General features: G+C 41.8%; 1 protein-coding gene and 1 long non-coding RNA gene across 3 annotated transcripts in view; one reads left to right on the plus strand and one right to left on the minus strand.

Moving 5' to 3' along the window:
• Window positions 1-16781, minus strand: part of LOC137347752 (uncharacterized) — a 65015-nt gene that overhangs the window by 44434 nt on the left and 3800 nt on the right. For both annotated transcript variants that reach the window (XR_010969015.1, XR_010969014.1), the window contains exons 2-3: window positions 11745-11841; window positions 11527-11646 (exon numbers count right to left, since the gene is read on the minus strand). This is a non-coding gene — a long non-coding RNA (uncharacterized lncRNA). The remainder of the gene's footprint in view (window positions 1-11526; window positions 11647-11744; window positions 11842-16781) is intronic.
• On the plus strand, window positions 877-3868 carry LOC137347445 (P2Y purinoceptor 4-like). Its single transcript, XM_068011889.1, has one exon. It carries the CDS (start codon window positions 888-890, stop codon window positions 1866-1868), a length of 981 nt encoding a protein of 326 aa, XP_067867990.1. The 5' UTR covers window positions 877-887; the 3' UTR covers window positions 1869-3868.

Genomic DNA, 16781 nt, shown 5'->3' on the forward strand with positions numbered 1-16781 from the left:
AGTGTATTATTGGATACGAGATCAATGAGGAGAGGAAGTTCAAGAGCAATTTGGTTCTTAAAGGCAGCAGCATTAAAGGGACTGGCACAATAAATGACCCATGCCAGTACTACATTGAGACAGTCCATTTATACTGTTTATTGAAACTCGCCTAGGTATGCTTTTCTCATTATTTCATACAACTTTGGTTTTGTAATAGCAGTGTGACTTTTTTGTAATAGTCTGGCCAACTGGCAATTATTACTTTGCAAATGTGAGTATTTGATTCAATACATCACAATTAAAGAAACACATTGAAGCTTAAGTCAGCTAACTATTGTCATGTGCCTTTGTTAAGGAAGGGGGATTTTCTTGTATTAACTTGGACATCTTTCTCATGTTGTGGAACTTTTTGCAATTTTCCCCAATGATCCGATAGTGACGGGGTGAACTTCGGGTCTACCAATAGGTGCATTGGGTCCTCATGGACGGTCCCCAGGTCATAAAGTGTAGCATATATTTCCCCATACATGGTCTATGAGGGCATTCAGGCATCAGTCAATAAGCCTTACTTTAAAGGTGTTCTCTTCAGAGCCTGTGCACTCCACTGCTGGTTGAATGAATAATTCACCATGTATAATAACTAAATGACAATTTCTATGATCAACAAATGTGAACACAGCCTTATTATTACAGGTGGGTTCTTCAAGGCCTGTTCCCTTCTAACAGATTCACAAATCATGCAGTCTACCTTGGCAAAATGGCACACAGGAACCATTTTTAAACTGGTCTGTCAAATTCCACAGGAACTGTCCATTTCCTAAAATAGAAAACTGTACATCTTTGTATTAAATTGTATTTTTGCTGAAAATAATATTTTGATTTTCTCCCAGATTCAAGTGCTGAAGATGGACAACAAATCCTTCACGACTTCCTACTGGGAAGTGAGCTCCAATGATTCGACAGGGAGCCCTTCCTGTAAACCTGAGGAGCTTGGTGCTTTCATTCCGATTTTTCTAAGTTTGGTCTTTTCAATAGGTTTCATGTTAAACAGCATCAGCCTGTGGATCTTTTGGTTTTGCATTAAGCGATGGAGTGCTGGAATGGTTCTGCAGTTCAATCTAGCTTTGGCAGACGCCATTATAACTCCTGCTGCACCATTTATGATCATCTACTTCTCACTGTCACACTGGCCCTTTGGACAATTTCTCTGTCAGCTGAAGGTCTTCTTATTAAGCACCAACATGTACGGCAGTATCTACTTTCTCACCCTAATTAGCATACACCGGTACATCGCTGTGGTGCACTGCACAAAGAAAACTATTTTTAAGGAGGAGAAGTTTGTAAAGCTAGTTTGTGTGGGAGTCTGGGTTCTTCTATTTGCCCAAGGATTTCCATTCTTTTTTGTCCTCAAAACCACTGAGATGAACAATTCCACCCACTGTTTGAGCATACATCAGGATGAGCTGGTCGTCTTGTACTTTGTGTGGAACACTGCTATTTTATTCACTGGGTACATCATTCCATTTTGTGCCTCCATCGTTTGTTATAGTTTACTTGCCAGCTTCATTGTAAAATTGAACATCAATCAACTTAAGAGTAAATATATGAAGAGGAAGTCCATGCAAATGATTTTAGTGTCCCTAGTGATTTTTATAATCTGCTTCCTACCTGTACACGTGTCCCGAACATTGGGAGTTACACTTAAGCTCTTTCATCCTGATCAGTGCCAATCATTGAATATCGTCGAACTTGTTTATTACAAGTGTTTGGCGCTGTCGAGCTCAAATTGTTGCCTGGACCCTTTATTATATTTCTTTGCTTCTAAAAAATTTCAGGGGTCACTCAGCAATGTTGTGAGTTCTTTAAGATGCTGTAACAGGAGGTGAAAATGAATATTTTCTAAGGCCGCCTGGACTAATGGTCCAGAAACACGAGTTCAAATTCCACCATGGAGCTTTCAAAGTTAAATTCAATTAATGAAATGAGTCTGGAATTAAAAAGCTGCTATCAGTAACAGTGATGGTAAAACTACAGATTGTCATTAAAACCCATTTGGTTCACTAATGTCCTTCACAACAACAAAAACTTTTATTTATATAATGCCTTTAGCACAATAAAATGTTCCAAGACCTTTTATCGGAGCATGATAAAAAAAGATAGGACACCAAGCCACATGAGGAGATATTGGTTACTGGTCAAACAGGCAGGTTTTAAGGAGTGTCTTACAGGAGGAAAGCAACGTAGTGAGGTGGAGAGGTTTAGGGAGGGAATTCCAGAGCTTAGGGTCCAAGTAGCTGAAGGCATGGCCACCAGTGATGGAGCAATTAAAATTGGGAACATTCAGGAAGTGAGAATTAGAGGAGCACAGATATCTGGAAAGGTTGTGGGGCTGGAGGAGATTACAGCAATAGGGAGGGGTGACACCATAGAGGGATTTGAAAAAAAAAATGAGAATTTTAAAATCAAGGCATTGCTTAACCTGGAGCCAGTGTAGATCAGCAAGTAAAAGTTTGATGGGTGAACTGGACTTGGTGTGAATTAGGACAGGGGCAGCAGAATTTTGAATGACCTCAAGTTTACAGAGGTTAGAATGTGGTCGTCCAGCCAGAAGTGCAATGGAATAGTCAAGTCTAGAGGTAACAAAGACATGAATGAGGGTTTCAGCAGCAGATGAGTTGAGCCAGGGGTGGAGCCGGGTGATGTTACAGTGGTGGAAATAGGCAGTCTTAGTGATGCCGCAGATATGTGGTTGGCAGCTCAGCTCAGGGTCACATATGACACCGAGGTTGTGAACAGTCTGGTTCAGCCTTAGATAGTTGCCAGGGAGAGGGATGGAGCCAATGACGAGGGAGTGGAGTTTGTGATGAGGACTGAAGACAATGGCTTCGACCTTCCCAAGATTTAATTGGAGGAAATTTCTGGTCATCCAGTACTGGATGTCAGTCAAGCAGTCTAATAATTCAGAGACAGTGGAAGAGTTCAGAGAGCTGGTGGTGGGGTAGAGCTGAGTGTCGTCAGTGTACATATGGAAGCTGATGTGTCTTTGGATGTGTCACTGAGGGGTAGCATGTAGATGTGAAATAGGTGGAGGCCATGAATTGATCCTTGGGGGACACTAGAGGTAACTGTGCAACAGCAGGAATAGGAACCATTACAGTTGATTTTTTTTTTACAATGATTAGATAGATAAGAATGGAACCAAGCGAGAGCAGATGACAGTGGAGAAGTATTGGAGGAGAATGGTGCAGTCAACTGTGTCAAAGCTGCAGACAGGTTGAGAAGGACGTGCTCTGGCCTATATGTATCTCCAGCCTGTAACAATGTGGTTAATTTTTAATGGCCCACTGAAATGGCCTAGCCAGACTCTCAGTTGTATTCAAGGAAACACCCCCGCCTTCTCAAGAGCAATAGGCATGGGCAATAAATGCTAGCCTTGCCAGCAATGCCCACATTCCCAAAAATGAATATTAAAAACAAACATATATCTTCAACCACTTGTTTTGGATGTTCTGATGAAAAGTCATCGATCTGAAACAATTGCCAGGATTTTGCCATTGCGATTATAGTGAAACCAATGGTGTCGCCATCACTACAGCTGTGAAATTAGCAGTGGCTTCTGGCATCCACACTTGTGCAGTTAAACATGGAAATCCAGAAGTTCCTGTCAATAATTCACTACTCTTCCAGTGTTCGCTGTTGAAGTCCCTGCAGATGGAAATCTTTTGAAACAGCTTGAACTTTCACTTTTATGCTATTTGTCTCGCTGTATAAACCCCTGAGAAAGTTACTCCTTGTTGAATGAAATGTAATTGGATTTTTAACAACATACTAAGTTCATAAATACTGCTGAATAACCTTTCTGGTCCTGAAAAACTAATTTTATACTTGTGGAATAGTTCCATAGGCTTTTAAAATCATTATTTTTAAAAAGTTTTTTTTATGATAATTCAGCTTCTACCTTAGTCACATGTGTATTTCCCAATCATTTATTTGCTCTCTGTAAAATGATTAAAAAGTGAAGGATAATCAGTGCATTTCGTTTCCTAGTTTGTTATCTGAGAATTCATCAATGTGATTGGCTGCTTAACCTGCTTGATGACGTTATGGTTGCTGGACACCCATTGTTGGGCGCAGAATCAAATTAAAGTCAGGAAAGGTGAAATCCACGTCACAGAGATTGCGAAATCTTTGTGGGCACCTTTCTTCGAGGTCAATGGCGAGCGTCATCACATTGCCGCTGACCGCAAAATACAGACCATTAACTCTCGTTCTTTGTCTACAGATGCTGCCTGCCCTGCTGACTATTTCTAGCATTTTCTGTTTTTATTTCAGATTTCCAGCATTTGCTATATTTTGCTTTTGTACTTGTTTTTCTAATTGTCCTTAGATTAAATAAAACACAATCAAGTATTTTGTATGATTAAAATTTAGCAATAATGAGAATTTATGCAGATTATCCTACTTTTATAATCACTAAATTTTAAGTTGAGGACAATTCAAAATCTGTAGAGGATATTGAGTTTAGTAGTGTTTCTCTTGGCATTTCTTCGCAGAAGAAAATTTTGTGAAGGTTGTAGTCATCGGTTGCAGGCCCGCTGATGGCTAGTCAGGCCTATCCGTGACCGGCAGATTCTCCCACAGCAGGTACAAGTGAAGGTGTAGTTGCTGCTGGGGGCAATTGGATCTATTCTTCTTCTCCTTTTCTCTTTCATGCTGGTTTTTCGATTTGTCTCAAAGGTGTCTGTCACACAACATGATGTAGCATCTCCAGGCATCACAATCTATGGCCTGCACTTCCCACTGGTGATGGTCGATGTGGCACACAGAGAGGGATTTCTTCAGGGAGTCCTTGAATGCGTGGATCCCTCTGTTCCTTATACCTGTGGTCAGCTCTCCATACAACATGATCTAGGGCAGGCGAATGTCATCCATCCGGGCAACGTGACCCACCCAACGCAGTTAGCTTTGCAGGAGCATGGCCATGATGCTGGTGATGTTGGCTGTTTCTAGGACTTCAATGTTTGAGATGCAGTCCTGCCAGTGGATCTTGAGGATGCTGTGGAGGCAGCGCTGATGGAAGCCGCTCTAGAAGGCGTACATGACGGTGGTATAGGACCCACGACTCAGCGCCATACAGAAGGGTGGTGAGGACTATGGCTTTGTACACTTTGAGTTTGGTCTGTGCTCTGAGGCTGTGGTTGCTCCACACTCGTTTATAGAGTCCACCGAATGTACTGTTTGCTTTTGAAAGCCTATTGTCCACTTCCTTGTCTATGGTGGCATCAAACAAGATGACGCTCCCCAATAGGTAAATTGCTTGATGGCATTCAGCTCAGTTCCCTCAATGCCAATGCTTGTTTAGTGCCGTGCCAACTGCATTTTCCCTTAAACCAGCAGGTTAGTGCCTTGTTTGAAAAATGCAGTGATGAAAAGGAGAAAGCACAGTGGAAGGAAGAAGTAGAGTTTTTAAAGTCATCAATAACATAGATGACAGCGAATAAAAACAGAAGTTTCTGGAAATGCACAGCAGGTTCATCATATAAAATTCAGTTGGAAACTCTCGGGGCTGAATTTTATTCATTGAGGTGGGATACAGGAGCTGGGATTGTTTTCAGGTCCGGGACCCACCTATGGTGGGAAACTGATTAAAATCAAGATTATCATGTGGCTGTATCTTTAATTGCCATGGAGACAGGTTTCCTGTCCAATTAAGGGTGGTGGGTGGGCTCTTGGAGCTGGAGGGCCAATCAGAGGCCTTCCTGCTTCAGAGAAGCACCTGGCTGCAGTACAAGGTAAGTAACTGGGAGGGCACTTCAATAAGAAGGTTCCCTCTCAGCCACTTTTTAAAACTTCAATAAAAAAATATAAAAAGCGGCCAAGTCATCTCTGTGGGTGGGGGGTGGGTGCATTGGGAACCCATCTACAGGGTGGCCTTTGGCTTTACCCCTACCCAGGCAGGCATGAGGGTTTGTAGGCCTGCCAGGAAGATCCCAGTTGGCCTCCATTCCTTACCTTTAACAAGGCTCTTAACGAGCCTAATTGCCTGCCTGCCTCGTGGGGGCGGGGAGCCTTCCAGAGCCTGAACCCATGTTGGCCAAAATGGCTGACATTGGGAAACAAGCACACTGGCTGGCCCAGTAAATTTCGGGCCACGTCCACCTCTGTTCCCAACATCAGCAGGGCCTGCAAAGTCAGCCCTCTGTCACCACTGTTCTGATGGTGAGTCTGCATGTGTAATGTTAATCTGTTTTCAAATGCCAATTAATCTGCTTTGTATTTCTGCCTTTTTCTTTTTGTAGTTTTTACTTAAATTTATCTTCCTTGCCACAAGGGGAAGCTCCTGAGCTGTGAAGCAGTATGTCTGAGAAGTTGCACTCCCATCTATAGTGCATAGACTAAACAACAGTCCTGAGAGACTAAAAGCCACAATGACTGTGTATGGGAGACCAGCTCCCTCTTTCCTGTGCCTTTGTGATTTTCAAAATTGTACAATTTTTTTTAGTCATTCATGGGATGTGAGCATCGCTAGCAAGGCCAGCATTTATTACCCATCCCCAATTCCCCTGGAGAAGTTGATGGTGAGCCACAGCCTTGAACTGCTGCGTCTATGTGGTGTATGTACATCAACAGTGTTATTCAGAGGAGGGAGTTCCAGGATTTTTGACCAAGCGACAGTGAAGGAATAGAGATATAATTCCAAGTCAGGAAGGCGTGTGACAGCATGATACTGCAAGGAAGAATGGCTGGTGTTGGTTAAACTGGAAAGATTATAATAGCAGCACCTGGAGAGATCAGAAATAGGCAGGATAGTTTAGGTAGCTCGTACTCAAATTCAGTGCTTAAATAGAGTAAGCACATGACACAGTTCCCAGTGCCAAAAGAGTCAATTTCTTTCTGCTTACACTCCTGTGAAGTGCCTTGGACATTTTACTATATTAAAGGCACTATTTAACTGTAATTATAGACATTTAACTTGTATTTGTAGATGAACTTTTTGCACGCATAACACAGACTTTTTAAAAAAAAAACCTGTGGTTACCATATAAATATCGTGAATAATATACATTGAGTCTTTATATGTCAATCATTGAGATGACAAAGATTCTCTACTATTTAATATATACAGTATTTGCCAAAAAAGGATTTCCTCTCTGGGCACTAAAAGTACAAACACTGACAAAATATACTCAATAAAAATAAAAATTATAGCTTTCCAATCATTGCTTTAGTTGATTTGGACATCTCCTTTGGGTTGGATTGGGAACATCTGGCAAGTTAAATCAGAATATACAGTGATGATGGGAAGATTGAGGCCTACCCAAGTAACTCTTCCCATAATATTCATGTCTTTGAGAACTCAGTAGGACCCTAAATTTTCAGAACATGAAATAGAACTTCCCCCCCACCACCCCCCCCCCACCCCCTCCCCCGCCCCCCCCCCCCCCCCCAACATTGATTTTTCCAATAGAAGTTCTTGGGTTTTGTCCACAAGGAGTAACACAAAGACACAGCACTTCATTTTGTGAAACTCTTTGAAATGTTAACCTGTAACTGTAAATATCATTTTTGAAAAATAGCTGTAATGAAATAAGCAGTCAAATAAATTAAGAAAAATAAAAGCCATCATTCAAATGATTCTCCTTGACTGCACCTTATCTAAACCACCATTTTTGCTGACTACTTCATCTATTTCGCTGTCTAGTAAATGTCTGTCATATTTCAAGCAATTCAATTAACACTCTCAGAAGTATAAGAAATAGAAACAAATGATCACTTTATTTTTTTTTGAATGGGAACTGGAAATTAATAAGCATCTGCCCACAAACAAACTTGTCTCACCAGCAACAGTTAACTTTAAATTGACTTCAGGCTTTATAGCAATTGGAACAGGTAAGAAACCATTGTTCGGGACATTTTAATGTAGGCGATTTGAACTTCTCTATTAATATGCAAGACAGTTATGTCAACTAAAGGCCTGCTCAGGTCAGAGAAAAAAAAACCCGACCTGAACCGAACAGAACCACATCGGACCCAAGCCCGACCCAGCCCGAGTCCCTCCATTTTTTTCCTGCGCCCAACCTGACCCAAGCCCGACCCCGACCCGACCCAAGCCCGACCCCGACCCGACCACCAGAAGGTTCCATTTACCTACCTTGCGACTCCAAATCTGCAGGAAGCTGCAGCATGAGCGCGATGACGTCATAGAGACGCTCACTCGCTCACTACGCAGACTCAGAGTTTCCCTCCTTGACGTCCAGACTCGCAGCTCAGGTAGGTTTGTAACTTTTAACACTTATCAGCAGAGCAAAATGCAATACTTACTATGTGTGTCCGACCTGGATCCGGCCCGATCCGGACCCGGCCCGACCTAACACGAGCCCAAAAGTCGGACCCAGAAGAGCGACCCCACCCGAACCCGAAACATGTTGTCAGGTCCTGTCGAGTTCGGGTCGGGTAGCTGGCCTTTAATGTCAACAACATGTATAATCTTGTAGTGTTATTTATTTTAATAGAAAACATTATATTAATACATCCTTATGATTTTTTTAATTTTATCTTGAGCTGAGATTATGGAGCATTTTTTAAAAAGCATTGAAAACATTCATGAAAATCACAGCCATGAGAATTATTTTTTAAAATCCCATATAACATTCTTCAAAATGCTGCAAGAAACTGAAGACCACCAAAAGTAAGTCTCTTGTAGAACTGAGCTCTGTATTAATTTAAACAAAAATTGTTTTTCTGCAGCATATTTCTTTTCAATCGTTTTTGTTTGGATGTTGTGACTCATAAGAACGCTTGCAAAGAGTTGCTCAAGAGCAGTGTAGGGGAAGTTTGGTTCAGAGGTGAGCATGCATTAGAGATGAAAATTTGGGGACAGCTGATGAAATTGAGTTACCTATTGCCTGTCTCTGCTTGAACATTGGCAAATATGCCATCTTCCAAAATTTGATCTCTTTGCCCATTGAATGCCATGAGTGATCTCATGGAATTGCTCTTGTTTTTAATTCAAGCTGCGCTTTGGTTGGGTATGTATTTCATGTGTGGAAACTGATGTAATCAGCCTTTTCTAATCTCAGGCTCCAGATATCTGAGGTTAGAGGCCAAGAACTTAAGAGTGAAAATGGCAATCGGTAAAGCAAACATGTCACCAGAGAAAGCAACAGTTCTAAGACAAAACTGTGGAGTGCAAAGGTTAGAGAAGTATTCTGGAGTTTAACTTGACTTATCTTTAATGAGCAAGGTGACACTTTACCACAAGCGATTGAGTGGATTTAGCAACGCCCAAGATCAGACAGACTGCTGTGTGGAAAATAAATTGACCAATCAGCCTTCTTTTGTTCAGTGCTTTCTGCAGTTCTTTTTGTTGATTAGTTCTGAGCATCTTATCATTTTGCTTCAGTATTCGATATAATTTGGTTTAGCCCCAGCAGATGGAGCTATGATGACAGTTTTATATATGGAGACAACAGTAACAACTGGCATTTTAAAGCACCTTTAACACAGAAAAATGCCCCTACTTGGTCAAAGAGATGGGTTTTAAGCAGGATAATACAGGAGGAGAGAAAGGTGAAGAGGTGGAAGGGTCCCAGATTTAGGAAGAAAATTCCAGAGTGCACCCTCTGTGGCTGAAGGCACGCCAGCAATTTGGGACGATGGGAAAGGGGATGCATAAGAGGAATGAGAGTTTGTGGGGGAGAGGAAAGAAGGAGCTGTTCCAAAGATGGAGAAGGGCAAGGCTCTGGATGGATTTGAACAGATGAATGAGAATTTTAAATACAATTCATTTGAGTGACAAAGAGACTAAGTAGGTTAGAAATGACAGCGGTGATGATGTGATCAGGGTTTTGTGTGGGATAGGATAATGGCAGCAGGGTTTTGAATGATCTGTATTTTATGGAGGGTGGAGAATAAGAATACATATTAAAGGGCAAAGGAATAATCAAGTCTGAAGAAGCAAAGAAATGGATAAGGGTTTCAGTGGCAAATGGGCTGAAGTAGAGGTATGTTATGAAGGTAGAAATACTTAGGCTTTGTGATGGAAATGGCATAGGGTTGGAATACAGCTTAGGGTCAAGCAGGACATTAAGGTGGCGAACAGTCTGGTTCAGCCTAAGGCAGTAGTCAAAAAAGGAGATGGAGTCAGTGCCAAAGATGCAGGGTTTAAGGCAGGAGCTAAAGACAATGGCTTTGGTCTTTCCAGTGTTTAGCTGGCTCAGGTCGATGCAAGCCAAGATATTAGAGAAGCAATGTGACAGTATGCAAGCAATGGAGGGGTGGAGAGAACTGCTGGAGCTCGCTGGCATCAACAGAGATGTAGAAACTGATTCCATTTCTGCAGACGATATAATAGCAGAATTGTTATGTTACTGATCGAGTAATCCAGAGGCCCGGATGAAAAATCCAGTAGACTGTGAATTCAATTCCCAACATGGCAGTTTGAAAATTTGAATTCAGTTTTAAAAAGCTGGAACTGGAAAGGTAGTATCAGTAAAAAGTGACCAGATTATCATACAAACCCAACTAGTTCATTAATGTCCTTTAGGAAAGAAAAGCTTTGCCTGGTCTGGCCTATGTGACTCCAATTCCACACCAACATGGTTGACTCTTGACTGTCCTCTGAAGTGGCCCAACAAGCCACTAAGTTATATCACCACCTTCTGAGGGCAGCTAGGAATGGGCAATAAATGCCAGCCTTGCCAGCAGCACCCACATTCTGAGAATGCATTAAAATGATGATGCAAACCTGCAGCTGGAGAAGAGGATGGGAACTCCAGAACGGTTCATGTAGGGATGAGGCAAGAAGTCATTGCTAGAGATGCAATGGCTAAGTAAGATATTGATCAGCATTCAAACCATTTCAATATTTTAACACTTCCCTTTCATTTTATTTATTTTGGTCCTATCCTATATAATGGTTGTGGGCTATTGAGTTACCAAATGCCTTTCATAATATTGGCATACGAACATACGAATTAGGAGCAGAAGTAGGCCATTTGGCCCCGAGAGCCTGCTCGGCCATTCAATAAGATCATCGCGGATCTGTTTGTGTCTCGAATTCCACACTCCCATCCATCCCCGATAGCCTTTGATTTCCTTGCCTAACAAGAATCTATCTACCCCTGCCTTAAAAATATTCAATAACCCCACCTCCACCACCCTCTGAGGCAGAGAGTTCCAAACTCGCATAACTCTCTGAGAAAAAAAAATTCTCCTCATCTCTGTCCTAAAAGGGCAACCCCTAATTTTAAAACAGTGCCCCCTAGTCCTGGACTCCCCCACAAGAAGAAACATCCTCTTCACATCCACCTTGTCAAGACCATTCAGGATCTTATAAACTTCAATCAAGTCTCCCCTCACTCTTCTAAACTCCAGTGAAAATAAGCCCAGTCTGTCCAACCTTTCCTGATAAGGCAACCTGCTCATTCCAGGTATCAATCTAGTAAACCTTCCCTGAATCACCTCCAATGTATTTACATCCTTCCTTAAATAAGGAGACCAAAACTGCACACAGTATTCAAATTCTGATGAAAGGTCACTGACCTGAAACGTTAACTCTGTTTCTCTCTCCACAGATGCTGCCAGACCTGCTGAGCATTTCCAGCATTTCTTGTTTTTATTATCACAGTATTCGAGATGTGATCTCACCAATTCTCTGTAAAACTGAAGCATAATATCCTTGTTTTTACTTTCAATTCCTCTCGTAATAAGGATAGCATTCCATTAGCCTTTGTTATTACTTGCGATACCTACATACTAACCTTTTGTGACTCATGCACTAGAACACTTAGATCTCTCTGCAGCTTTGAATTCTGCAGTCAATCTCCATTTCAGTAATCCTCTGCTTTTTTATTCTTCCTGCCAAAGTGAACAATGAATTAAATTATCATAATTGTTTCCTCAGTGCTATTCAACAACTTCCATTAACATAGCACATTTAACAAGAGCGATATCAATAAAAACATTTCTGACATTGAACCATAGAAGGAGAAATCAGGAAAGATGGCTAAAAGCTTGATAAAAGAGGTAGGTTTTTAGGAACATCTTAAAGGAGGAGAATGAGGTCAAGAGACGGTGAGGTTTAGGATGGAAATTCCAGAGCTTGGGGCCCAGGCAGCTGAAAGCACGGCTGCCAATGCTGGAGCAATTAAAATCAGGGATGCGCAGCAGGCCAGAATTGGAGGAGTGCACAGATCTCAAAAACTTGTAGGGCTGGAGGAGACTGCACAGATAGGGAGGGGGAGGCGATGGAGGGATTGGAAAACAAGGGTAAAGATTTGCAAATGGAGGCACTATCAGACGGAGAGCCAGTGAAGGTCAGCAAGCACAAAGGTGAGGGGTGAATGAGTTAAGATATGGGCAGCAGAGCTTTGGATGAGAACATATTTATGTATTTATGTATGGTGGAACATAGGAGGCCGGCCAGGAGAGCACTGGAATAGTCAAGTCTACAGATAACAAAGACAGTGAAAAATAGTGGAAAGGGGACAAGTAATGTTAAAAAGACAAGCCTTAAGGCTTTGTGCCTTAACGCGCGGAGCTTTCACAATAAGGTGGATGAATTAATCGTGCAAATAGATGTAAACAGGTATGATATAGTCAGGATTACGGAGACATGGCTGCAGAGTGACCAGGGATGGGAAATGAACATCCAGGGGTATTCAGTATTTAGCAAGGACAGACAAAAAGTAAAAGGCAGTGGAGTTGCATTGCTGGTTAAAAAGGAAATTAATGCAATAGTGAGGAAGGATATTAGCTCTGACGTTGTGGAATCTGTATGGGTAGAGCTGAGAAGCACTAAGGGGCAAAAAACGTTAGTGGTGGTTGTATATAGACCCCCAAACTGTAGTGGTGATGTTGGGAATGGCATTAAACAGGAAATTAGAGACGCATGCAATAAAGGAACATCTGTAATTATGGGTGACGTTAATCTGCATATAGATTGGGCAATTCAAATTAGTCATAATACCGTAGAGGAGGAATTCATAGAGTATATACGGGATGGTTTTCTGGACCAATACGTTGAGGAACCAACTAGAGAACAGGCCATCCTAGACTGGGTATTGTGTAATGAGAGAGGAATAATTGAGAATCTAGTTGTGCGAGACCCCTTGGGGATGAGCGACCATAATATGATAGAATTCTTCATCAGGATGGAGAGTGACATAGTTGATTCTGAGACTAGGGTCCTGAATCTTAATAAAGGAAACTACTGAAGGTATGAGGTGCGAGTTGGCTATGATGGATTGGGAAATGTTACTTAAAGGGATGATGGTGGGTAGGCAATGGCAAACATTCAAAGAGCGCATGGATGAACTGCAACAATTGTTTATTCCTGTGTGGCGCAAAAGTAAAACGGGAAAGGAAGCCAAACCATGGCTTACAAGGGAAATTGGAGATAGCATTAGATCCAAGGAAGAGGCATACGAATTTGCCACAAAAAACGACAGACCTGAGGATTGGGAGCAGTTTAGAATTCAGCAAAGGAGGACCAAGGGATTGATTAAGAAGGGGAAAATAGAGTACAAGAGTAAGCTTGTGGGGAACATAAAAACTGACTGTAAAAGTTTCTATAGGTAAGTGAAGAGAAAAAGATTGGTGAAGACAAATGTAGGTCCCTTACAGTGAGAAACAGGGGAATTTATTATGGGGAACAAAGAATTGGCTGACCAACTAAATGCATACTTTGGTTCTGTCTTCACAAAGGAGAGCACAAATATCATACCAGAAATGTTGGGGAACACAGGGTTTAGTGAGAGGGAGGATCTGAAGGAAATGAGTGTTAATAGAGAAATGGTGTTTGGGAAATTGATGGGATTGAAGGCCAATAAATCCCCAGGGCCTGATAATCTACATCCCAGAGTAGTTAAGGAAGTGGCCCTAGAAATAGTGGATGGATTACTGGTCATCTTCCAAGATTCTATAGACTCTGGAACAGTTCCCACAGATTGGAGGGTAGCTAATGTATCCCCACTATTTAAAAAGGGAGGTAGAGAGAAAACAGGGAATTATAGACCAGTCAGCCGGACGTCGGTAGTGGGAAAATTCTAGAGTCCATTGTCAAAGATTTTAATAGCAGAGCACTTGGAGAACAGTGGTAGAATTGGACAGAGTCAGCATGGATTTATGAAAGGGGAATCATGCTTGACACATCTACTAGAATTCTTTGAGGATGTAACTCGTAGAATTGATGAGGGACAGCCAGTGGATGTGGTTTATTTGGACTTTCAGAAGGCTTTCGACAAAGTCCCACATAAGAGATTAGCATGTAAAATTAAAGTGCGCGGGATTGGGGTAGTGTATTGCGATGGATAGAAAATTGGTTGGCAGACAGGAAACAAAGAGTAGGAATAAACGGGTCTTTTTCCAAATGGCAGGCAGTGACTAGTGGGGTACCGCAGGGATTGGTGCTAGGATCCCAGCTATTCACAATTTATATTAATGATTTAGATGAGGGAACTAAGTGTAATATCTCCAAATTTGTAGATGACACAAAACTGGGTGGGAGGGTGAGTTGTGAGGAGGATGCAGAGAGGCTTCAGGGTGATTTGGACAAGATGAGTGAGTGGGCAAATGCATGGCAGATGCAGTATAATGTGGATAAATGTGAGGTTATCCACTTTGGTAGCAAAAACAGGAAGGCAGATTATTATCTGAATGGCTATAAACTGAGAGAGGGGAATATGCAACGAGACCTGGGTGTTCTCGTACACCAGTCGCTGACAGTAAGCATGCAGGTCCAACAGGTGGAGTTCAGAAGAGTGAGGGGGGATCTCATAGAAACCTATGAAATTCTAACAGGACTTGACAGGGTAGATGCTGGAAGGATGTTCCCGATTGTGGGGGAGTCCAGAACCAGGGGTCATAGTCTAAGGATACGGGGTAAACCTTTCAGGACTGAGATGAGGAGAAATTTCCTCACCCAGAGAGTGGTGCGCCTGTGGAATTCGCTACCACAGAAAGCAGTTGAGGCCAAAACATTGTATGTTTTCAAGAAGGAGATAGCTATAGCTCTTGGGGCGAATGGGATCAAAGGATATGGGGGGAAAGTGGGAACAGGATACTGAGTTGATCAGCCATGATCATAATGAATGGCGGAGCAGGCTCGTAGGGCCGAATGGCCTACTCCTGCTCCTATTTTCTATGTTTCTACATGGATAAGGGTTTGAGCTGAGGGAAGTCTAGAGTCAAGTGATGTTACAAAGGTGAAAGTAGGCATCTTGGTGATGGTATGAATATGTGGTCGGAAACTCAACTCATTTAAACGCAACATCGAGGTTGCAAATGGTCTTACTTAGCTGAAGACAGTTTCCAGGAGTGGAAGCGGTGATGAAATTGTGAAGAAATACTGTTCCAATTAGAAACTGAGAAATGTCACAGCAAATTTTTAGAAAATAGTAGGTTCTATGTTCCAGCCCCAATGCTGGAACCTGATTATTTTTGCAACTGTTGAAAGCTGACATCCAGTATCTTATTAAATATTCACTACTTCTGTTTGAGAGCATGTTTTTACCATCAATGTATTTTATTAATGCTTCTAATTCCCTCTTTTCCTGATCCTTGTTTGGTCACAACAGGTTTAATTATTTCTTAAAGTGGATGTATTGGCCAATTCAGCAGCTGTTTGATTACTTACTTGCTATGATCATAACAAGAACCAATCGGACAGGTTTTCCTGAGTTTAACAAAGAAGTTAACGTTATTGTACCTAAACCGAGCTAATAAAAATAATAAACAACGTGCCAACTTTCACTCACACACACATACTAGAGGTTTACACACACAAATAGGTTACAGAGTGGGGAAAGATAGATTAGTTGAGTTAGAGTCCGTAGAAAAAAAGGTATACAGTCTGTGGACTTTGTTGATTCGGCTGGCTTCTAGCTGAATTCAGTGATCCTGAGGATTTTAGTTTGAAGAGATAGATGATGGATTCGGTGGGTCTCTTGGAGATAGCAACGCAGATGATTTCGTCCAGCGGGGTTTCTGATTGTAGCCAGAGTATGCAAAGGTGGTCAGTCAACAGGCAGGATTTGAAAGCTTTCAAGCTGGAATGAAGAGAGAGAGCACCCCCCACCCCCCCCCCCCCCCCACCACTCAGGTCTGTACGTGTCAGAGTCCAGTTGCTTCTCCTCTCTCTGCTAAGAAAGACATCAGCTTAAAACCATAGATGGGGAAGGGCTTGTCACATGAGTCAGTAATTCAAGTATAGTAGTTAACAATATTTCTCTCTTGCTAAAAAGAGAAAGAACAAGCAGTTCCCTTAAACTTCCTGGGTCTTGGTTCTTGCTGGGATATGAGCAGACATTCCATCTCCCTCCTCACAGCAGTGCAGTGTAGGATACAGTGTTGCAAATTAGGTGATCATCTTAAGCTGCCAGCAAAATCATTAGCTTTTTAAAAAAATGTTTTTTAAAAAGAAATATAAATTCAGATCTCCAGTTGGTGGATTAAAGAAAATTATCATTCCACAAAACACATTGGCATAACACTCTGATTATGTGTGTAACAGGTTCATGTGAATAGAATCTTGATGAAAATGCGCACAGTATTCCTTTTGTTTGTTTGTTAACATTACGCAATAACGTAAGAAGATCCTGAAAGACAATGTCCCCTTAAAACACAGTAAAGAAGATCATGCATAATAGGAGTGAGAATGACTAAACATGGTGGTGGGATATCCAAGTGCCGTTGTGTCCATTTGTTACCCAGTTATTATGTTCATTTTGCTTGCATGTCTGGTGGTGATAGTTACAGTCTGGGGGGAGGGGAGGTTTTTTCAACTCCTGCCAGCCTAG

Source organism: Heterodontus francisci, chromosome 32 (assembly GCF_036365525.1).
Source record: "Heterodontus francisci isolate sHetFra1 chromosome 32, sHetFra1.hap1, whole genome shotgun sequence".
In the NCBI taxonomy this organism is placed as follows: domain Eukaryota; kingdom Metazoa; phylum Chordata; class Chondrichthyes; order Heterodontiformes; family Heterodontidae; genus Heterodontus; species Heterodontus francisci.